General features: G+C 45.5%; 1 protein-coding gene and 1 long non-coding RNA gene across 2 annotated transcripts; both read left to right on the top strand.

Moving 5' to 3' along the window:
* The first annotated feature begins 265 nt into the window (after window positions 1-265).
* CCND3 (cyclin D3) lies at window positions 266-21,814 on the top strand. Its single transcript, XM_083618071.1, has 5 exons — window positions 266-1,109; window positions 3,595-3,810; window positions 11,249-11,408; window positions 12,245-12,387; window positions 19,858-21,814. Exons 1-5 carry the CDS (start codon window positions 921-923, stop codon window positions 20,026-20,028), a joined length of 879 nt encoding a protein of 292 aa, XP_083474197.1. The 5' UTR covers window positions 266-920; the 3' UTR covers window positions 20,029-21,814.
* On the top strand, window positions 12,399-19,633 carry LOC310764382. The gene is made up of 2 exons (XR_014549135.1): window positions 12,399-16,188; window positions 16,232-19,633. It is a non-coding gene; the product is annotated as an uncharacterized lncRNA (long non-coding RNA).
* Window positions 21,815-23,356: the final 1,542 nt, after the last annotated feature.

The following is a 23,356-nucleotide window of genomic DNA, read 5'->3' as shown; positions in this document are numbered from 1 at the left end:
CCACTACCAATTTACAGCCTCTTTTTTTTCTCACAGCCTTGAAAAGAGGCAAAACAGCAGCTGCAGAATGCAATGGGAGTATTGCAAGATAGCATGGCAATGCGGAGCCTTTATCAGCTCCATTGAGAGATCTGGGATTCCACAGGGACGTAATCCTATTCGTGGGAACCCCGTCTTTGGAACCAACAGCGGGCGGCGGGGCTATTGCAGCCAGAGCCGTCCTCAAGGCCCTTCCTTGGAAACGGATGTTGCGCCTTGCCATTCTGCAGGACGGCGCTTCCTCCATTCATATGGCAAAGCGATGCGCAACAATGCCTGGCGGCATTCCTCTCCCTGCCAAGCGCGCACTGCGTGATCCCTAGGAATAGACTATGCCCCTGGCTTGTCAGGAGGAAGCCGGAGCGTAAGGAGCAAGAGGTCATGAAATGACAATGGAGAAAAGGGGGGGGGGGGTGTTGCAGATCTGAAAGCCTCTGCTGCAAAGAACATTCTGGTAGGGGGAAAAGAAAGTTTGCAGGGGTGGAGTGGCAAGGAGGTCTCTCCTCCCCTATGATGGCAGCTGCCTCGCGTGGCCTGGAGGGAGGCATCAGTCAGCCTAGCAGACCAGACCTCCTCCTTCCACCTTCCCGAGGAGGAGGAGGATCCGGGCCCCGGCTCCGCCTCTCCGCAGCTCTCGCCGCCGCACATTCATTCGCCTCTCTGCAGCCGGGAGCCTGGAGGAGCCTAGCCAGGGGGAGGGGAGGCTGCTTTGCTGGGCTCGGTGCTGCCGCTGGGTGATCCAGCCTGCTCCCGGGCTGCGAGCGCGAGAGAGCCCTCCCCTCCCTCCCTCCGAGCTCCCCGCCTTGCAGCAGCCAGATTCCCCCACCGGCACTTCGGATCCCCTCCGCTCCTCCGTTCCTCCCATCCCCGGATCCGGACACATGGAACTGCTGTGCGTGGAGGGGGTGATCCGGGCCAAGCGGGATCCGCAGCTGCTAAGGGACCGCCGGGTCCTGCAGAACCTCCTGAGTCAGGAAGAGCGCTACAGCCCCCGGGTCTCCTATTTCCAGTGCGTGCAGAAGGAGATCCAGCCCTACATGCGGAAGATGTTGGCTTTTTGGATGTTGGAGGTCTGTGCCGGGATCCCGTTGCCCCCCCTCCCCCTCATGCCTTGCGTCGTCCCTTCCGCTCGCGGGATCAGATCCCGGCTCGCACGACACCCTTTCCCTTCCCATTAAGGCCGGGTTTACTCTGGAGTAAGGCTCTCTGGGTTGCCCTGGGCGAGGACGTCTAGGATCACAGCCCGATCCTGGGCGTGCTTACTCTGGAGTAAATCTCGTGCAGTTCAATGGAACTGGCGCCCCTAGGTGAAGTGCGCGTTGGATTGAGGCCTTGCGATCGGCTGGATCCGGCGGGAGAGCCGGAGTGGGGGATTCAACCTCTTCTGAATACGGGGTGGGGGGACGTTTTGGAGCAGTAGGTGAGGGGGATCGAAGACGTATTATAACCGGAACCGATGCGTCTTAAAACAGGCGGGTACGTGGGCCAGCTTGCCTGGGTTGGAGAGAGGCCGGTGGGTCGTGATGAGCGTGGATGGGAATGACTGAAGCAGAGCTCCAAGAGGCCTGTGTGTCCCCCTCCGGTTCTGTCTTTCGGTGCAGGGGCAGTTCAAAAGCACCCTGGCATGCACCTTTCCTCCGCAGTGTGCAACGTGACCTCTAGGGGTCGCCAGTCGCTCGCCCGGTTCGTGCGCAAGATCATGGGGTTGATTAATCTCCCCGCAGTTAAAATCTACAAATTGACAAAACGAGGGCCAGGATGAAGAGGCAGCGGCAAGGGAGGCTGCGAGTACAGGGTGACACAAATACTAAGATCGTCTCCACCTTGGGGGGGGGTATTTTAAACGTATTGCATCAAAAGTAAAAGTCGGGTAAAGGTTTGCTCCGCATGTCAGGCAAATAAATGTTGTGGGTTATTATCAGAAATGGAACTGGGTTGCACTGCTCTGCAGGCAGAAGTTCAACAGGCAAAGCTTTCCCAGACTTGGAAATGGAGAGAGCAGCACTTGTTGAAGAGCCTATGGGAGACAGGGCTGTTATGCTTGCCTTGCAGTTGGTTTCTTTAAGAGGCAAGTGCTGTGTGAATGCATATACCTCCTCCCCTCCTCCCTGCAAACGATTGCTTTTGAAAAGTATTCAGAATAAATTGTTATTTGTCCTGTGTGTCAGGAAGTTAATAAATTCAGGCTTGTAAAAAGTAGCTTTCCCAATTGCCTGTGGCAGGTAAGAGTGGCCTCCATAGAAAGTAATTGATTCCCCAAAGCACACTTTTTAGGCTGTCCTTGTAGGCAGGTAGACTAATAAAGAGTTTTTGGTTTTTGAAGTATGACATTTTGTTGGTTTATTTGTAGGGCTGAGCTATTGTTTTTTTAATTTCATAGATATTTAAAATGGATGACTGAGGTTAATATCAAAAGCTTAGAAAGTTCCTCCTTTATTGCACCCATTTTACAGAAGTGTAAATTGCTTCAATGTCACTTAAAGAAAAATGATGGCGCAAAAATGACAGCAAATCCATACAAAAACTGCCTCATAGGATATAGGAAAACTGCCAGCAAAGAAAAATGGGCTTCTGCAAAAGGAGAAACCTCAGTGTTTCATTTACTAAGCTGACTTAATTCAGTGTGGGCAGCGCCTTGGTAACAGTCTAGCCAGTGGTCGGAATAAGGGACTGGAAGACAGAAGTTTTTTTGGTTTGCATTTGAAGAGAAAGGTCTTAGTTAATACAGTACTGTCTTCATCTGATGGCTTCCTCTAGGCAAGCACCAGTCAAATCAATGGCACAAGTCTTAAGAGGTTGAAGGTTGGGCTCATATTGTTTTGCAGCTAGAGGAATTTGGGATAAGATGGGTCTGGATGGTTGGGCTCTTACTCATTGTGTGTGAGATGCTACCAGCATTTTCAAACCCCAATTCCTCACTCGATATTCAAAATCTGAAACATTTGGACTTCTGCACTTCGTACATGAAACTTGAATATATGGAATCTGAGGGTGTTCAATGCCTCTGCTAGGTAAATGCTCCAGGGATTGTACTGTTGTTGTTTTTATTAATGTTGTTAGTTCCCTTGACTTTGTTTGGTGGAAAGGTGGGGTTATGATTAATAAAAAGAGAGGCTTACTAAGTTGGTTTGTTAATACGCATATTTTACAGAGCAGTAAATTGCCTCACTGTCTCTTCAAGAAAAATAAAGAGGTAAAATATAAATCAATAAATCAGAGTGCTACAACAGCATGGTTTAAGTAGTTAATATAATAAAATCACCATATGACATGGATATTTTCTGTTAGAAAATGCTACGAATCCTTCTCTAAAGAACTGAAAATTACAGTACCCGAGTGTCTTGATTGTGTCAACTTTTATGTGTTTTTACAGGTTCCTATGGAGAAGGGAACTATTCCCATTTTACAGAAAAGATAGTATGGCTCAGTGAAGTCACTAAGTTTGTCTTGCTTTATCTTTGCACTTTGATAGCAACTATTTTTGAAACCTTCATACAGAGGCCACAGTGGATAACTGTTTTATTTATAAACCCTCTCTTTTGTTGTTTTTGTCAGGTTTGTGAGGAACAGAAGTGCGAAGAAGAGGTTTTCCCCTTGGCCATGAATTACGTGGATCGTTACCTGTCCTGTGTCCCCACCCGCAAAAACCACTTGCAGCTTCTCGGGGCTGTGTGTATGCTCCTGGCCTCCAAGCTGCGAGAAACCATGCCTTTAACAGTGGAGAAACTCTGCATTTACACAGACAATTCCATCACCCCGCGTGAAGTTTTGGTAAGCTGTTTCTTCCTCTTCAGTTACAAGATTCCTTCTCCCTGTTTCCACAGGCCTACTTTCGCTGCCACTTAAGCATGGATTGGCGCTCTAGTTGCTGTTTTCCATGCATCCTATATGTTTCCTTTCTCCTGCTACACCCAAGTAGACATGATGCTTTTCCATGCCTGTGGGAACCACCATTTTTCTATTCTTGATTATGTCCCCATCGTAATAACTCAGCTGTTGATTATTTTGTATGCACAGTTCACCTGAGATTTCACTCATCCCATTTAACCAGGTTTGTTCCCAATGCACAATTTATATTGGAAAGAAGCCTGTGCCTCTCTCATATTATCTTGCAATGAGCAAGGAATCGTGCAGGATGCAGTGTTTGAAGAGGACACACTAGCTAACCAATTCTATTTGGGACAGAACACGCTACTCTGAATCCAGTAACTGTTTGCACTGTCCCTTTGATGTTGGCTGCCCTGGAATGTTTGGGACAAACACTGAATTTTGCAGAGGTAGCAAAATCTGATTTACCGAACTGAACGGTCATTGTTGAAGTGCAGACATTATAGCAGCATCGCCATTGCCAGTAGCCGGTCTAGTTGTGAATCAGTAGCATGATGAACAGGCATAAATGTATCCTATGGATAATGGTACTTCTTCAGTTAGAGCTTCCATAAGTATGGGCAGGATTCTCTGTTCTCAAGGTATGGCCATATTCTCTGGTGCTGATCTGATGGCAAATAGTTTCTCTACCAACAGGTAAGTCATCAGTTGTTAGACTAAGGCTCCAGTTCTGTACCCACTTACCTGGATGTAAGCACCATTCAACTCAATGGGTCATACTTCTGAGAAGACATGCATGGGATTCTGCTGTGGGCGCTAATCTAAATTTTTAGCCAATGATGGGTGCACTGGTTAATAACCTGACAGTTCTTTCAAACTGCGGACTTCATATTAATGCAATGCATGTTCTGAAAATGTTAAAAAAGGAGTCCAAAGATTCTCTGCTGCTGAGTTTTCACTGGGTCTTCTGACGGAACCTTTTGGATTGAATGTGGCGCTGGACTTCTAGAGACCAAAAGCTTCTATTGGGAGGCAGGTTAAATTCAAGCATGAGTTGCAGTGTTACTTACAGTGCTATCTTATGCATGTTTGCTAAGAGGTAAGTCCTGCTGTGTACAGAAGGCCTCCCTCCCTAATAATTGCATTTAGGATCGAGAGCCTAATTAGGGGTGAAAGATTGGCTGGTGTGTCAGGGCAGTGAAGAGCTCTTAGCATTTAGAACAAGTCCCCTTGGGAAAGGAAAGTTGTGTCTTCCCTTTGAGGGACTTCTGCAGGACTGTACTTTAGGAGACTGCAATCCGTTGACATCAGCAGGATTTAAATCAGGGACGTTTAAACCACCAAAGCAAAGGGACTAAACAACTGATTTAAACCAATTTTCCAACTTCCTAATTCATATATTTCCTGAACATATAAACATTCTACTTGGTTGCTTTTAAGCATTAAATCATAATCAGTTTGCCACTAAATAGGGCTTCTATACATAATACAGCATCTCTAGTCTTGCTTTTATAATCTTTAGGACAGCATTTTTCTGTTTAGCTTCATAAACATGTAAACAAAGTCATTCACATAATACAAAATCTCTGGTTTCCCATTTTCCACTACAGAATTTATTTTAGGTATGATTTCTGTTTTGCTGTCCTTATGCACATGTAAGGAACCTAAGCAAAATTGTTTACTTGAAGACTACGTAACCAGGATTTTGCTTAAGCAAGGGCTGGAAATTATGCTTGAAAGGCTGGGGGGTAAATATTCACAATTTGCCCAATAATAAATATAATGCATGGCCCATTGGGTCATGCTTAAACTTTTGATTTCCAAAGTACAGTGTTTTGTTCTTGGGTCATTCTTAATAGAGAAGTAGGTTAACAATATTCTTGATAAAGTGTGGTGGATTTACTTTTAAAAGATGATGAATGTAGCCTTTTAATGTGCTTGTTTGTATTATATTCAGATACCATTTTATATTGTGTGTGTTTTAGATGATACTTAATGTAACTGAAATCCAGGCAGAACAATCCTAAGCCTAAACTGGAAATGTGGGGGGCCACCACATCCAAAGCTCTGCTGCTTCTGCTGACCAGGGCAAAAGGAGGCAGGTTGTCTTTCATTTTTTGCTGCACCATCTCTAGACTGGCACAATTGAGGGCCCCATGCCAGGCCCCTTTTATGAGAATGGAATTGCTTAGGATCCAGCCTTATCCCACCCCTGTAATGCTCAGTTTCAGGACCCTACTCTGGCTTCCGCTAGCAGAGTAGCATTCAGTCTGCCATGTCTTGTGCAGCAGTGGCTACATCCCAACCCACAGATTGTGGGGCTAGGCTTATGCAGTTAATTTTTTGCAATCTGATTTAAATATTTTAAAATCTGACTTTATATATACAGCCACTTTTTGACTGCAGTGCATGTCACTCAGTGTGCCAGATGTTCTTTCAGAAAGGTTGCCTATAGAGGCAAACATTGGTAATCACCACCTGGTTGGAATTTTCTGAAAGGAGGCTGAGATGATCTGTGAATGACCCCGTCTGACAAATTAGAATGTGTGGGTAGAGAAGAACAGAGATATGATGTCAGAGCAGTTAGGATTTTTCTTAATGCAGATGCAAGCAGGGGAATCCCCATGGCTTCCATGGGCCTTCCTTTTTTGTACAGGCTAGGTGGTTGCAGGTTTGCTTGTACAGAAAGCATTGCTGGGTTTTAATAGGCCGGGGCTAGTCAATGTAGTGCCCTCCAGATGTTTTGCCCCAGCCAGAAGGCTGATGAACAGGGACGATGGGTGTTGTAGTACAGAACATCTGGAGGGCACCATGTTGGCTACCGCTGTACTATGTGTTCATGGGGGTGGGGAGGTTCTGCCCCATTAGTGTTCAAAAGTTTCTCTAGCAAGGTATCTAGGTCTGCTGTGAATTTAAATTTCATACTTGTCTGTACCTTTGCTCCTAATCTTGTAGGATGGGCCATGCAAGCAGTTCCTGTTCACTCACGAATGCCTCTAATTCATCTTGATATCTGACTGGTTAATAATAACAACAATAATAATAATATGCCACCCATCTGGCTGGGTTGCCCCAGCTACTCCGGGCTGTTAATACTCCTTTGAACCTGTAAAGATAGGGGATGTTGTAGAAGCAACAGATAGCCGAGTACAACCATTGCTGCTAAGACAAAGATTCTGCTCATTGGGTACTATAGAGCAAGAAAATAGTTGTAAGAAGAATGAGAAGGTTCCTCTTGACTCAGCTTCCTCCCACTTCAGTTAGGAGTCCAGACTAGGCAATGTTCTTAGGCCAAGCTTTCAATGTTTTGAGACTGGCCACCTTTGCCCATTGGAAAAGTATGCATTGTGGCCATATTTCTGGTTGTGAGCTACAGCTGCCTGTCTCCAGGAGTAGGAAGAAAAGGTGGGTTTCTCTATTTAAAGGCATCACACATGCTAGGAAGTGGATGTTTAACACAAGATGAACCCAGAGTCGCTGCGCATTGCCTACTGCAGAAACAAAATAGAAGATTTCTGTTATTAGAAGCCAGTGGGTGAACAACCAGGAGACCAGGTTGCAATGTGAATTTGTCCCTTGATCCCAGACCTGCACTTGAAACACTCTGGTCTTCAGGAAGGGACTCTCAGGTGACTGAGGGTCAGTGGCTCCCCTGGGTAATGCTTGGTTGGCATCTGCCCCTGGGACTGAGAGTGTTAATGCTTCACTGACACAACCGCAGAGATCTGCTACTTCCCTCCTGTGTGCTAATAATGTCCCGTGCGTCTCTACTTTCACAACGGGGCAGTGAGAGTGATCCAGGGATAGGAAGGAGAAAGCGTCTTCATCAAGGTTTGGACAATGGCTACATCCTGGTGCCTTATCAGGATGTAGCATCAAGCCAGCTCCTCAGCCGCTCCTGGAAGGAAAGCCGCCTCACTTTCCCAGTAGGTCAATTTCCTCTTGCAGAAGAGGAGGATGCCTGCTTGACAGCAGCTCAGCATTCAAGATCATGATGAAGTTATTCTTAGCAGAAGGAAATGATGCAACAAGGAATTTATCCACTTGAAGGAAGCTGGGTTTCCGTCCACGGGTATTATCTAAGTTGCCTTGCACTTCATTCATTCAGCCAATTTGCTGCGTGCACATTTAGCTGCAGAGATGGCTAGAGGGGCATTTCATGTCAACAGGTCACAAGGTCTTTGGCTTGATGGGATCTGCTTTCACAGTTCATTCAGTAACCATCTGGTCTGCCTAGCACTTGGGATTTTTGCTCTCTAAGATGCTCTGGACTGCTCCATAGATATCAGAGACTGTTTCTTCCCAAAGATCATAAGCCATGGCATCACCATGGGGAGCAAGAAAACTTTCCCAGTGTTTTAGAAATCTGTTGGGCATTAATTGGCTCTTTATGAACTTCCCTGGGCATGAAGTGGTAGAATGAACTGTTCCACTTCAGGTTACAAAGAATGTGTGCATGTCACATTTTTAACGCTCCCCGATATAAAACATTCCCTACAAATAGGGAACAAAGCATAACAATAAGAGAGGGCTAACTTAGGATCTTTCTCTCTGATACACTAGTATTTTTATCTATAAAGGCACCACATATATTCGAGCAGAATATTTGTGGTGAATATTTACATTGGGGAGCATTTAAAAAATGGCACCCCTCCGCCTAATGGTCCAGTCTGCTACTTCAGGATTCTATCGCTTCATTCATCTGCCTGCAAAAACCAGGCAGCTTCTGTTTCTTAAGGCTACCCAGTACACATACTTCTTTTTCAACTTGGTAATGTGGTTGTGAGTGCTGACTGTACCCTAAGCTATGAAGGGTACTGCTTGAAGTTGTTTCAGTTTTCACCAAGGATTATAGCACCTTTAGCTTTCCTTTCTTGCAGAAGAGGCAACAGTGCACATTCAACTGAAGTTTCCTATTTGCACAATGGACTCCTTTCCTCCCTGTTTCACTATCTCTTGCTGAGTGGGTTGGGTGGCAAACTGCATCTGGGATAGTTGTCCTTTTCTGCAGTTTTTTTCTGCTAGTTTGATGTGTGGATATGCTGTTGTTGATGCGAAGAGGGAATCTGTTCCATAAAGTAACACATGGTGTAAAATTGCACCGTCAGAGTGCCTTTGGGACATCTTCAGAATCAGAATCTTAAACCCAAAGAATTTAAGAGCTGTCTCTGTGACGTAGCGCTGTCCATATATCTGTGGCTCACGGTAGCTTCTGCTATCCCAGTCCTGGTCACCATGTCTCCCAAGTGACTGATCATGCAGCTGTAGCCTCATAAGAAAACATGGTGGCTGGAGCTGGCCTAGTGGCATCCACTGCAGGCTTTTGGAGAAAGGTGGGAGAGAGTAATGGGTGGTGAAGGCAGGCAAGAACCAGAGAGCCAGTTGGAGATGCTTTAGAGGCCTGATGCAGCTCATCAGCTGCCTATTGAGAAATGTCTATAGAGGAAGTTGTGGTATTGAAAGTGAACTAAGGGTTCCATGGAAAAAAATGTAGAAAAAAATCTTGATGAGAAAGCAAGGGCAGGCATGCGCAAAGTATATTCCAGAATGTTGTGTGTTTAGCCCTGTCCAAGATTCAGAAGGGGTCATGTGCAAATTCCACATAAGTTGCCCAGGTCTGTATTTTTCCCCTCTCCAGGGATTTTGATACAGAAGAAATGCAAAACTGCTCTTGAATCGCTCTGGGATTGATCCAGAGTAAATTAGTTGCCCTTGGGTCCCAGTAAAATCAACACGACTTGTTAGTCATGGCTTAAAACTTTGTTCCTATTGAAGCAAATGGGATCTAACTGCAATGTACTCCGTTTGGATCCAGCTTTCTTGAGTTTAGAATGCAGTTTGGGCTTTAGGCACAAAATCTGCTGATTAGGCAAATTGGAGGGGAGACACGTGCATGCAGAATGCCACAATTTCTCCCTTAAATGGTTTTTGTGTCCGATCTCTGCATAGCTTTTAAACTTAAGGAATTTAGCAGTTTGCGGTGTTGGAGCGGGGGCACCTCCTCAGGGAGAAACTGGGGTAAAGTGGGTGTTTGGGGTGGGGGCTTTCTGTTCACAGCTATGCAAGCATTCAGGTCCCCTGTCGCTATCTGAAGAACTGCAGCGGTAGTTATGTAACATCACTGCTGTCCGGCATGCTCAGTTTTCTGTTCTGTGTTGGTGGTTGTTTTCTTTTAAGTGACCCAAACTGAGCCTGTGAAGTGTCAGGGGAAAGTTCAGGAAAAGGATGTTTGCTGTTTCGAGCAAAGCGCTGCAGCTCCTCTGTTCCCTTTCCAATTGCCAGGCTTGCTTCTTCCTACAACTAAAGCGGTTTGGAAACTGCCATGAACTGGCATTGCTACAAGTGGAAGGAGGCGATAAAAATGGGATACCATTTTAAGCAAAAGAGGAAGGCAGCTTCCATGCTGCTGACCCCAAAAGCACCTGAACTTCTGAAGTGTTGGGTCTTAATAACACATGCACACCTTGCATCATGGAGTTTCTGTGGGCATCATTGACTGGTGAATGTTAGCCTAGAATGCAGTTTGTTCTCCACAGGGCTAGTGCACCAGTCCACTTTGATGTGTCTAATTGACTGTATTCTGTGCTTAGATGACAAATCATTGGTGGGTTTGGATGTTGTATAGCTCTGCTTTCTACTTAAACCTGTAAATTCATTCCTTAGGAGAGTAGAGAGGAAGAGTGGTCAACATATACCACGAGCAATAGCAGAAGGCATACTTGCCTGCAATTCCAACTAAAGGACGGAAGAGGGCAGAGAGCAATTGGCCACATTCTCATGTCACACTCACTATAGTTCTGTATGACATGTATGGGAAAGAGTGAGCCTCATGTTTGGCCATTCTCTTGTCCTGCCAAGTGGCTAGGGGGAGTTCAGAAATGTTTGCCTCCACTCTTACTTAACTCCTGTTTGTTGTGTCATCCAGAGAAGCAAACTGAGGTTTATACTAATTGCAGTTACTTTCAAACAAGCCAGCTACAAACCACGGTGGCTGAAGCTGGCTTGTTTAAACTAACCATAGTTCTGGGTCTGGACAACATGGCAGTCTGTGGTTAATCAAGGGCAGAAGTTATGAAACTTAGTGTGCAGTAGTGTACAAGCTGAAGTTCTTGGCTAATACATCAAGCCACTGTGTGATCTCTGCTTGCAGCAGGATTCAATATCTTCCTATCTTTATGAATGCTAGCAGATTCCACATTATCTCCACAGGACTATTCCAGCAAAGCAGGTCCCTTGCATCCCCGACCATTGGCTGTTGTAACCTTTTGTTGATATGTCTTACGAAATACATCATGTGTCTTTTGAACCACTGTTGTTTTGTAGTTTGAAGTTGCTCAAAAAGGCCCATTCTATTTTAACACTCTATTGTGTTTTCATTCAGGACTGGGAGTTTTTAGTCCTTGAGAAGCTAAAGTGGGACCTAGTGTCAGTGATAGCCAATGACTTCTTGGATCATATTCTCCAGCGGCTCTCGCTTCCCCAGCAGAAGGTGGACTTGGTGAAGAAGCATGCACAGACGTTCATTGCATTGTGTGCTACAGGTATACTTCCTTGGAATGGTGGAGCATAGTTAAATTACAGGGCTAAAATGAAACAGAACTTAATTTTTATCCCTAGCTATACTAAACAAATTATCAGTGGCATCATAGGATCTCATTTTTCAGAGACACCCAGCTTTTCCCCATTGATACTAGAACCTTTGACCTCTTTGGTTTCTCATGACTGAAAGGCAAGGATGATGAATATTAGGCAAACTATTGTTTATAAGGTTTCCTTGTTGAAATTTGTCATAAAAAGCCACATTGCATATTAAAGACACATCCACCCCAGCACTCTGCTCTCAGAAGCATCTAGCATTTGGCTACTAAAGTAATTGGCTCTCCCTTGATAGTCTTTTGGGCTGGGAGAGTTTGTACAACAACATTGCAGAGTGCTGTCTTTGTTTGATTTAAATGAGAATGCAATGTGTAAGCCCACCAAATAGAATGGTAAAATCCATTTGTCCATCTGAAGTTAACACCTCAACATGGTGGGGATGGGAGCTGCTCTCAACTCACTTTCTTCCTTCACGTGAGAAATGCCTGAAGAGGACTTCAGCGTTCCTCCTGTGCATTGGCCAGGCCACTCCTGGAAAACCTGCTCATAATATTCTATTGGCAAACTATTTCTGTAAGCTAATGGAGTGCATGCTTTTAAGATACTGTAGCTGGATGGTGGGAAGTCCTAGGACCTCTCAGGGACAATAGGAAAGGCCTTAACGGTAATGTGTTTGTTTGTGGGGTGCTGTTATCACACCTTTGTTGGAAGCTGTAGTGAGCAAAGAATTCGTATCATCCTTTCTCCTGACACCCTCTCTTCTTCCTTCTGGAATTTGTAGATTACACATTTGCTATGTATCCCCCATCCATGATTGCTACTGGAAGCATTGGAGCGGCAGTCCATGGCCTCTCTACCTCATCCGACGATTTTTCTGGCGAGGAGCTTACGGAACTGCTTGCTAGCATTACTGGCACAGAGGTGGTGAGTATGGGCTCAGTGGGGAACAGGGCTCTGGTTCTGGGCAGTTGGGATCCTGCTTGCATTTTGCTGTTTGACTCAAGGCAAGCTTACTCTGGCTTCATCTGCCCAAGCCCAGAGATCTTGCTTTTACTTATGAAGTGGCATTTGGCATCTCTCTGCAGAAACTATTGCATGGACTTAATGTGCCTCATCTTCTACCTGCCGACCTCTTTGTTTTAGAGGCACACGATAGCCATGCAGTATTATGGTGACAATTATTTCAATCCAACCTTTATGTTAATTAGATGTCCAAGGCAGCTAATAAGGCAGCAATAAAGCATATCACCACAATGAATACATTGTAAAAGTAGTAGCATTAAGTCCAGGAAGTGCCTGAGCTGCAGCCACCTCTTTTTTTAAGTGTACCAAAGCACATGAGAAGACGTATGTTTGGAGAGAACCTCTGCTGCATTCATCTTGGTGGAGTAGCTGCTCTTTTGGGAAGAAAGGCTTCAGGACCGAAAGTTGCTGTCTTATTTTATAACCTAAGTGCACACCTGTGAGGCAGGAAGGGCCCATTATATCAGAGAGAAATAAATGGGGAATGGGACAGACATACTGTACGCAAGATCAAGCAAGAGGGTCTGTGTCAAGGTAAGGCAATTTGGAGGCCTATTTCCTTAACATATTCCGTGCCAGTGATTTAGTGTAATCCTCTGCAGAAGCTGGCCCTTCTGAGTTTATTGGTCTTGCTCTGCAGTAAGTGTGTCTTAGAACTGTATCTTTAACCAGCCCCCAGGGCCCCTTGCCATATAGAAATCATTCTATATTAGTGCTTTATTAGCAAAATTTATAATCCATTTGATTGTAAATAGAACCCCCTTGCAGTTTACCAAAAACGTGGAAATTGTTGATAAAATACAATGTTAAAACAGGTATTTAAGTATTTCGAACCGTAATTAAAGTTACAGTAAAACAAATTAAAATATATCTCAACAAAATTGGTTTTAGCAGATAGGCTATTTCTTTTCCACAGAAATTCATAGCTGTACATGTGGAGGGCTCTTATTATTACATGCAGGCCTTAGAAGAGCATGGTCAGTGGGAACAGGGTTAGCAGATGCAGTCCTTTCACACATTCACTCACTTAGTGCATGGGGGGGGGGGAGAGAGATGTCTGACAAGCCCCTATTGTACCATGTGTTGTGACATTTCTAGCCTGGGCCCCCTTTGTTTCTCTTACCCTGTGGGTCTGCTGATAGCGCCATCATATTGTAGTGCAGAGAGGGTAGTCATAAGTATCTGCAGTACACGACCATCCTTTGAAATGATCCTTTGGACATGGACAGTTCTTGTGGTTCAGTTTATCGTCCTGTTCATGCTGCCCAGAAATATTGTGCAAGGTGTCCTTCTGGAGTTCACCAGCCTCTCCTTTCTCCGTTGGTCCCCCTTAGATGCATACAGCGTGAAAAGCTGCAGTGGAAGGAGAAATATGGGCAGCCCAGATGTGGCATGAGGGCAGTTCCATAACCTGTGTTATCCCATTAGACAGAGTGGGGGAACTTTTTCAGCCGGAGGGCTGTGTTCCCTTTATGGACATCCTTTCAGGGGCCACATACAAGCTCTGGCCCTGGCCAGAGGCAAAATGGGTGGGGAACCAAATGTAAATTTCACTTTTGTACTGCAAGCTATATTCTACAAACGTTTGTAGCCCTCTTTATCCTCCATCCAGACAAGCAGGAGACAGGATGCATTCCTGCAAATGCTCAGGATACAAAGCAGGGCCAGCTAGGGGCGTGGCCTGAGGAGGCTCCTAAGGACCTGGCAGAGAGGTCTGGAGGGCTGCATTTCTTCCCCGCCCCACCCCTGCTGTAAGAGCAGCCATCCCAGCTTGTGACGTCAAGGACAATGGACCTTTTTTCAGCAGCTTGGAGACTAATTACTTAATTTGGCACAATATTCTGCACGGAACAGCTTATTTCATCATGTCCGGGTATCCATTGAGAAGAGTCCATTCTTTCTTAAGCTCCAGTCTGATGCGGAAGGGCTTGCATCCTCCAGAAACGGAAGACACCGTTGGCTTTCTTCGCCTACTCAATGCAAAGACTGCATGGTTGGCAGGCTTTCCTCTCTATCCTTCCCTTCCCTCCTGATTCCCAAGCTAGTGTTCACTTCTTGGTCCAGAGCCAGCGCAGCAAGTGGCTGTGTCTCTTCCCTGACCGGTGGGGGTTGACATGAATTTGGCTGTTTCTCTAAAGCCCAACCACGTTTCCCAAATGTGCCGTGCCAGCTCCTGGCCCGCTGCTGAATGGGTGATGGCTGCATGATGCAGGTGGCTCTCCCACCGATGGCTTGCATGAGGTCCCAGATCAGTTGCTCCTCTTTGTCCCGGGTACACAGGAGGCCTTTGAAAAACAGCCATTCACCTCAACGGACAGGTGTTAGGGATTGGGCTGGCCGATGGGGAAGGGATAGAACCAGCTTAGCATCTGTTCATGTGGCGCGGTGTCAGATTCCTGTCAGGGGCAAGCATGGAGTCCAAAGAAGTTCATTTCAAGCAGAATTCCAGGGCGCTCCCTGGGTGCCAGAGGGGCATCAGAGAGGAGGGGGAAGCTGAGCTTTTCATGTCTCCTGCTACCTGGCGAAAGCTGAAAGGCGGAGCGAAGGCTCTGGAATTGGACCTCTCCCGCAGATCCAGCCATCGCTGCTTGACAGTCGTGGAGCAGAAACTTATCTCTTGCTGGGTTTTCTTTGGCCTCTTGCCCTAGTCTCTGAATTGCCCGCAGCCAGCTGCTTGCAAGCTGCTGCTGTGAATGAGGCGGAGTTTGAATGCTGGTCCTGTGAGCACAGTTGATCGAAGACAGCAGAGAACAGGTGGAAGGTGGGGAGAGGATTACAAAAGTGACCCATAAAGAGCAGATTAGAAGCACTAAAAGTAGCCAAGGCTTGGTGCCACAAAGAAGCTTGGGCCTAGCCTACGTTGGAACGCTGAGCTTATCTTGCTGATTGGGAGGGTCTTTCCTTTGCCCAATTCCTTTTGGCTGCACTTCTGCTCTTTGTGTCTTTTTGAAGTTAATTAGAAGACAAGCTCGGGGTGAAGATGCCTCTTTGTGGTGTCCCCTGCCATCTCATCTGCCACACCTAACAGGCTTTTGCTGAGGGTTCAGTGGGTAGGGGCTTCAAACTGTGGCTCTGTTCTCACTTGGTTGGCCCTCTTGAGGTGAAAATGCTACTTCATATTAAAGAAGCATACATCACTAAATTATATATCTGGGTAGGCTTTCTGGTATTTATATTAGGCCTGCCTCATTTTAATAGATGCTTCCATGATGTTTTGCCTACAAAGGTACCAGTCCAATTAAGATGTTGTGCTTGGAGCGTACCAAGAAGTTTGGTTAATATCAGCCAAAGGGTTCATGGTTTGGTTTTCTTGGTTACCTCTTGAGCTGTTGGTTACTGTGCAGGTTCCAGTGACCCAGATAGTACCTATTTTTTTCTCTGCCAGTTCATCTTCTGTAGTAAACATGCATCCTCAAGGCTAGATAACATCTTCAGTCGTAATCAACCTTTGATTTCTGCTGCATTCCAGTTTTGCTTGATTTTTACTTGGAGTCAGGAGAACATGCTCTATATCTACTTCAGAACATGAGTTTAGGCTGCTAGTCTGGGACTTTGTACATACTGCGATATGCTGTCCGTAGTTATTCAGTCTTCCTGTTTTGGGTATCTGTCTGTTGCAAGCCACATCACCTGGCACAACTTTTAAAATCCTGAGACTTGAGTTTTTGTTCTCATGTTTCTAGTCCTGTCAAAGAAAGTTAAGTGTGAGACTGAGGGTAGTGGAGACCAGCTCACAAACAAAAAGGATGTAGAATAGTATTTATGTGATCTGAACTTACCTTATACCTCCTATATCTTCTCCACACCTGCATTCTTTCCTTTCCTATCAATATGTCAGTTTCATCCATTTCATTAATTGCTTGTCAGGGTTAGCTGAGGGTAAACACATTTAGATACGAATTGCTTTGTCATTGGTGTTACATCACATTAGCCAGCATGTTACTGCCCACCCTCCATCCCAGAGTTGCCCCATGTCTTGTGCTGGCATCTCTCTTGCCTACAACTCACTGGACACTTCCAGAAGCTCAGAAACATGCTTTGAAGGGTCAGTTTGAATCTTTATGGCTGTCAATAGGCCATGCTGTTCCTGTAGACATACAGCACTGGTTCATCATAGTCACATTGCAAGGTCACAAGTTCTTTAGAAGGGTGCCTTCCATTGGTTCATCAGTGCTAACCCGATGGCACTCCAGATGTTTCTGGCCTTCAGCTCTTTCTCATGGCCAGTGGTTAGGGATTTTGGGGGTTGTATTTCAGCATTATCTGGAGCACCAAGGATATTAGCTGCCTTGTTCTCCACTGAGCAGTAGCACCTCTCCAGGGTACAAGACCGCCCTGAAGAAACTGGAAATTCAACTTGGGGTTTTCTTCATGCAGCACATGCATTCTACCACTCTTAATAGTCCCTCGGTTTCTGAACAGTGCTGGAATCCCCTCTGCAAAACAGACTTGCAAGGTTCAATTCACAAAAAAACAGCTTTTGGTTCCCATGCATAAACCCATACAAGTGCTTCTGAATTCCTTTAATCAATCCTCCTCCTTTCATAGTGTTGCTTCCCGTTCCTTCCCTTGCACCCACAAACTGGCCAATAAATTTAGAATGGCCTTTGCTGAGCCCTGGCTTCTGTTGGGTGGAGGTTTTAGAGGCCACAGTTACTGGAACTGTCTTGGGGAAGGAGTGTTGGGTGTTGCTATTTTTACTTGCCACATCCTCTGTCAATTTCTAAGAACTAAACGTGGATTCTTTGTAAGATTATGTATGTTGCAGGATCCTGCAAATGGACCCAGCCTTGGGGAGCCGGCTGGGGATCCAATCAGAACCCCGACGCTCTGCAGTGCAAAATGTCAGTTTTCTTGTAATCTGGGGCAAGAGAGCGAACCCTGGCCTTTAAAGGAGGAGGTGCGGCAGCGATGGGGTTCATTGGGGCTCACCACCGTGACTCATTGCAAAACAAGAGGGGTTTCCTCATCTCAAATCGTTGCTGTATGCGGCTCCTCCCAAGCGTAAGGTCAAGATTTCCCCTTGCATTAATGCAATTGCCTTGGCAGTAGCATTTTCAGTCACATGCAGGCTAGTGGATTCAAAGTGGGGTGGGGTTCAGTGTACTGCTGAACACGTCCTAGTGCTATGACGTAAAAGCAATTAGCCTTCAAAGAAAGTCCTAGAACAGTGGTTCCCAATTAGCTAAGTAGTGCAGACCCCATTTTTAAAAAGCCATGCCATGGACTCCCTACGTTTGAAAATTTTGATATCTCTGTGGTAGTTTTTGTTTATGTGCGGCGGGGCGGGACAGAACACATGTCTTCTGACCTACATGAGAGCACTGCCCCCCAAAACGGGATATCCTGGACAATTGACAAGTACGTTCCACGGACCAACCAATTGAGAACCACTGTTCTAAAAAGTTCCTGGGCTTATATTCTAAGACAGGCTTATAGATTATAATTGAAGCTTTCCACGGTTGGGGAGTGGGTGAATTGGGGGTGGGACTGAACATACGCCATGTGTGGAGTAGTTAGGGTTGAAACCCTACATATTTCAGGTACTTAATATAGCAATCAGTGGTTTGGGGAGGGGAATTTTTTGCAATGCCTTACTTGTCCGTGGAAATGTTTCCATTTTCTAAATTCCTTAGTAACAAGGATGGGTGCCAGTTGCAAATAAGTAAGAGACAAGCTTGACAGTGTTGAAGTTTTTAGCTTTGCATAATAAACATAAGTAAAATAAACACAATAAATTAGATCACTCTCTAGGATAGGGTTGGGGAATTGGATCTGGCTGGTGGGCCAAATCTTTATCTCCATGCCAAGGGCCCCCCTCAATGTGCGAAGTTTGGCAGGTGGGTGGGGTCACCCACTTGTCAATCAACTGGTGTCAGTGACACCTGGTGATTCCCTTTTTGCCTGTGCAGTTTGAAACCAAACCACAAAGGTAAAAAAGTGGACAGCATTTCCCTGTCACTGACTATCAGCTGATTATTGTTTCTCAGGAAGCACTGAATTCAAAGCTTGCAAATCCCCTTGCACAGGACTTCCCAAGTGCCAGCAATCAGCTGATTAACACAGCTTTGCAAGCCCTGAGCAGAAAAAGCAATAAGGACTAGGGCAAATTCTGACTTCACATAAAAGTTTGTAAGGTGTGAAGTGTTAGTGACTGACCAGGAATGAGATTTTGGTGTGTTAGGTTGAATAAAATGTTGACCCAGTGTACAGCAGCTCTAAAAAGGGCAAAATCTGTATTAGGGAGCACTAGAAAAAGGGACTAACAATCAAACTGCCAAGATCAGAAAAGTGTTACACAAACGCATGTTGTCACCGCACTTGGACTGCAGTGTTCAGTTCTGGTGGCCACATCTCAAAAAGGGTATCATAGAGCTGGAGAATGTTCAGAAAAGGGCAACTCGCTAGTGAGGAAAAATTACAACATTTGAGGTCTTTTATGTTTAAGAACAAAGGCAAGTAAGGAGGAGCAGGGTAGAGGCACATTAAATTTTGCAGAGTGTAGAGAAACGAAACAGAGAAGTCTCCCCCCTCCTTTCATAATACCAGAACTAGAGGTCATTCAATGAAGCTGAACACGGGAAGGTTCAGGGCAGACAAAGGAAAGTATTTCTTCACACATAAACTGTGAGATTCGCCCCTACAGGATATAGAAATGGCTAGCAGCTTGAGTGACTTTGTACCGCCTCCATTCTCAGAGGTGGCATGTCTCAGAGTACCAGCTATGGTGTTGCTCTCCTGTCCTGCTTGCAGGCTTCCCAAAAGCACCATGTTGGCTACTGTGAGATCTAGATGAGCCTTTGGTCTGATCTAACAGGCATCGTAGTCTTGAGAACTGCAGACTGAGACTATTGCCATTGAATTTTTAATAAGTATTTTCAAAAGGCTCCAAGGGAAACAAAGACTCACAGAAGCTGCATTCAGACTCAATATTTGCTAGATGTGTGGAGGCACAACTAGGGTAATTTAGCCTGCTGGAATTCATATTTGAAACACTTAATTTTTTTCAAGTAGAGGCAAAGTCTCCGCTGTCAGATACTGGTCACCTATACAGAATGCTTGAGCCTGGTCTCAGGCTTAGGATACGGAACAAGGATAAGGTATTTCTAACCTACTTCATAAGACCTTCCTGTTCATACATATCTAAGAATAACAGAATAATCAGAACTCTGCTAGGATGCTAGTTGCCCCGCAAACCCCTTTGCATGATATTGAAGAAGGAATTCACTGTGAATGTGCTCCTTCACTGGAGCAGAAAAGCCTATCGTCCAAACCAACCAAAGCATAGATGTTTGAAGGAGCTCTGTTATTGCTGCAGTGAAAATTTAAGTGGAAATGAACAGCACCCCCTTCTTCTCTCTTCTTTCTCAGGACTGCCTGAAAGCTTGTCAGGAGCAGATTGAGGTGGCCTTAGCAGAGAACCTGAAACAGACCTCACAGCCTCGGCAAGAGTACAGCCCCTCCAAGGATGCCGTTTACCCTGACAGCCAGGATGTCAGCCTGACCAGCACACCTACGGATGTCACAGACATCAACCTGTGACCAGCCCCTCCCTCCAATCACCCAGCTCCCAGCAAGTAGAACTTAACGCAGGAAAAGAAACCTCCCGGAACATTCTGCCTGTGCCATGTGATCACTGAAGAATAAGGGGAGTGGGAGAAAATGACCCCATGAGCATAACCTTTGTAATGAGATCGTGTGGGATTTGGGTCTTGGAGGAATGGCGTGGGAGGGACTCCAAAAGGGAATAGGCCCCTTGCAGTTGGACTGTTTCTGCCTTGCTAGCCTAGTTTTTCCTAGGATCAGGGGACCTTCCTGTGGTGTTTTGAGCCACGCTTGAACTTGGGAAGGATAGGTGAGCTTAGCGTCAGTTCAAAAGTTCTTCAGTTTGGGTTTGCTTCGTTGGAGGACGCGCTGCTGATCACTGCTGTTTTGTCCCAATCTTTGCTGCATGCCTGTTGCATGTGTGTCAAGAGAGAAAACGCACTTTTGTTATATAGACAGCCTTCAGCTTAACATGAAGAAGTTGAAACATGCACCTGAGACATCCTTGGCTGAAGCCGCTCTGCTCACCCAGCCATGTGTGGGCACCTGGTAGAGAGAGACCAGGCTATATTTAAAGTCCGGCACTGGAATCTCTTTACCAGTCCCAAGGAAGTCTTAGTTCTCCTTTGATTATTAATAGTATCACAATCCATTAACCCTTCAGAGTCTTTTAGCCCGTTCAGGAGAAATAAGTGGGTTTCGGCTCGCTTTTAGTAGGTGCTTGTAAAGTGCTGCTTTCCATATAAAATATTGGGGGTTGGGGAGAATCCCCTCTTCACTAGAAACCCAAGGGGAAAATTTCTACTTGCTGCACCAGTTGCCTTCTCTTACTCCTGTGAGACCCGAGTTACTTTATTTATTGTGAGGATCAAACCTTACAAAGCCACAAAGCACCATCAGAAGCTCAGTAGGGTATGTTGTCCTGATTCATCCCTTTTGCCATATAACAGAGTGCCTTAATGTCCTTCCTCGTCCTCCTTCATACCTCTCTGGGCTGCTTACTTTGATAGAGTCACGGTCATTCCCGATCAGAGTACACCCAACAAGTGCTGCTATACTTGTATGTACAAATCCCTCCTGTCTTCACTGCCAAAAAAGAAACAAAAAAGGGCAGGAGAGCTACATGCAAGGGATGGGTGATGGAGGAGAAGGGAGTCCAGCTATACAAATCTATTCTGAGCAAATAAAAAGGGGGTCAAGAGTGATCTCTTTCCCCTAAAGAGTTTACAATATAATGAGCTGCGACTGCACTGGACTAGAGAGTTGTATTGTTCTTGTGTGTTTTGTTCAGGAAAAAGGTGTGTGTGTTTTTCCTAAATGCTGCTTTTATGAGAGACTTTAGAAACCTTTGGTGTGGGGGAACTGTAGCAATGGGAGCAAACTTTGTCTTTTGAATTCTAGTGGCATTTCATTATTCAACCCTCCAGCTGGGAAAAGAAACATGAACTGATGCTACCTAAAACACCACTGGAGAGCCGTCACCTTGGCCAACAGGAAAAAGCCTCTCTCTTACTATGTTTTTGCCTTTCCTTTTCCCTCATTGTGCTTATGCCGATTAGTCAAAATTAATGTGCTATCAGCATTTCTGATAAGTAAGTCTATTGGAACAAGTTTGAAGACGAGAGGAATGTATTTTATAGATACATCCACCCAACTATATATTAGAGCTTTGAATAAAGTTTGTCAATATGATAGTCACTGTCACTCAAAACCCTCCTGTTAAGGAAAGTATGCCTTACTGATATTTTACCATACTGCAATAAAGCATTTTTTAAAATTGGCACTCTCTTGTCTTCTTTCCTGGGTGATGGAAATAAGACTGAAAAGAACCAAATGCATCTAAAATACAGCTTGCTTGACTTGTTCCTCTAAGAAATCAGCCTGTTGAGAATAAAAGACAAGAACGCTTTCTTGATTTCTGCCTTGCTAATGTAATCCACTTTTAACAATTCAATTCTGACAAGCTGATTTCAAAACACGGGAGGCCTCTTGGCTGTAGCAACTTTGGCTAGCTGTTCTAGATAGCAAGTAGTCTATATAGGTTTATAGCAACCAGTATTCTTGTAAGACCTTTGTGTTATGCCTGTCTCTCTTCATGAGTCTTACTCCCTCCTACCCTATTTACTTCATGATTTTTGCAAGGACAACCACACAGCTGCTGCTTCCTACAAGCAATACAAAGGAAGTGACCCAAGACACTGATGCAGTCAGCTTGCTGGCCATCCTTCTGCTCTACCCCAAGCCACTCGCTGCCCTGGCATACAGAAGAGCTTTATCCTTAGCATGACATCTTTCTCCAGTCTGAGACCCATCCTTGCAGGTTTGTCTTAGGCACTAAGCATGGGAGATCTCCAGCCGTACCAGCACTAGGCGGCTTCAGCAGGCTCATTTACCAGCTCTGCATGGAGTTAACAGCTTTCGCCTGTGACCGCTTCGGCTAAGTGATGCCAAGTAGATAGATGGGAGACGTGCAAATTGTTCTGTAATCTGCGCTCAGGCAAGAGGCTGTCCTAGGGGACATCTTCCCAGCGCAAACAAACACTGCACAGAGGAGCCACTCAACCAAATCTCCCCTGGAGCTAAAAGCTGTTCAAAACCAATTACTCTTCTCTACCCAGCTGCTGCTGGAACAGCACTGAGCGCGTCTGCTTTGTGAACATGGGCATCAATGCTCAGACATTTAATGCAGCCCTAGGGCTGCAAAGCACAGGAGGCCAGCATTGCTGCTGCCTTACCAATAGGAGAGGGTTGCCCTCAGATATCCTCTCCTTGTTAACCAAGGCTAGAAACGTGGCTGCAGCAAGACGCCAAGCATCTAGAGCAAGGATGGGCAGCCAGAGGGCAGCACAGAGCCTTCCTTCACTCCCCCAGTGGCCTGGCAAGTCCCCAGAGAGTTGTGCCCACTTTCCCCCACTGCCTAGCTATCAAGCTGGGAAGATTGCCGTTCCCATGCTGCAAATAGAGGGAAGCCAGGGAAAATATACCGTGGAAAAAAGCCATTATGGGAACAGGCTTGTTAAAGCACCACAAGTGATTGTTCACAGCTGTTTCTAGTTCTCAGGGGATGCCTCAAATTCAGCAGCACAAAAACCTAAATATTGCTGCAACTTGAAATATGGTCCAATTTACCAGACCATTTTGGTAACGAGGGAGGAGGGAAGTGGTGGGTGGGGTGGGCACACACAAGTTGTAAAAGACTAGAGCCGCAATCTTTAGTCACCAAATGTGGTTGGTGTATTTAAGAAGCTTTTGATCACTTAACAAGGTGCCCTTGATTAACTGGGAAGCAATTGCATTTGATAGTGCAGGAAGAAAGCACCATCTT

This window comes from Podarcis filfolensis (genome assembly GCF_964270895.1).
Source record: "Podarcis filfolensis genome assembly, chromosome: 6".
NCBI classification, from domain to species: Eukaryota; Metazoa; Chordata; class Lepidosauria; order Squamata; family Lacertidae; genus Podarcis; species Podarcis filfolensis.
This window is presented reverse-complemented; position numbering and strand designations above follow the sequence as displayed.

Coding starts and splice junctions, on each gene's coding strand:
- CCND3 (XM_083618071.1), top strand. CDS start 921: ATGGAACTGCTGTGCGTGGAGGGGGTGATCCGGGCCAAGCGGGATCCG. Junction 3,811..11,248: donor TCACCCCGCGTGAAGTTTTG/GTAAGCTGTTTC, acceptor GTTTTCATTCAG/GACTGGGAGTTTTTAGTCCT. Junction 12,388..19,857: donor GCATTACTGGCACAGAGGTG/GTGAGTATGGGC, acceptor CTTCTTTCTCAG/GACTGCCTGAAAGCTTGTCA.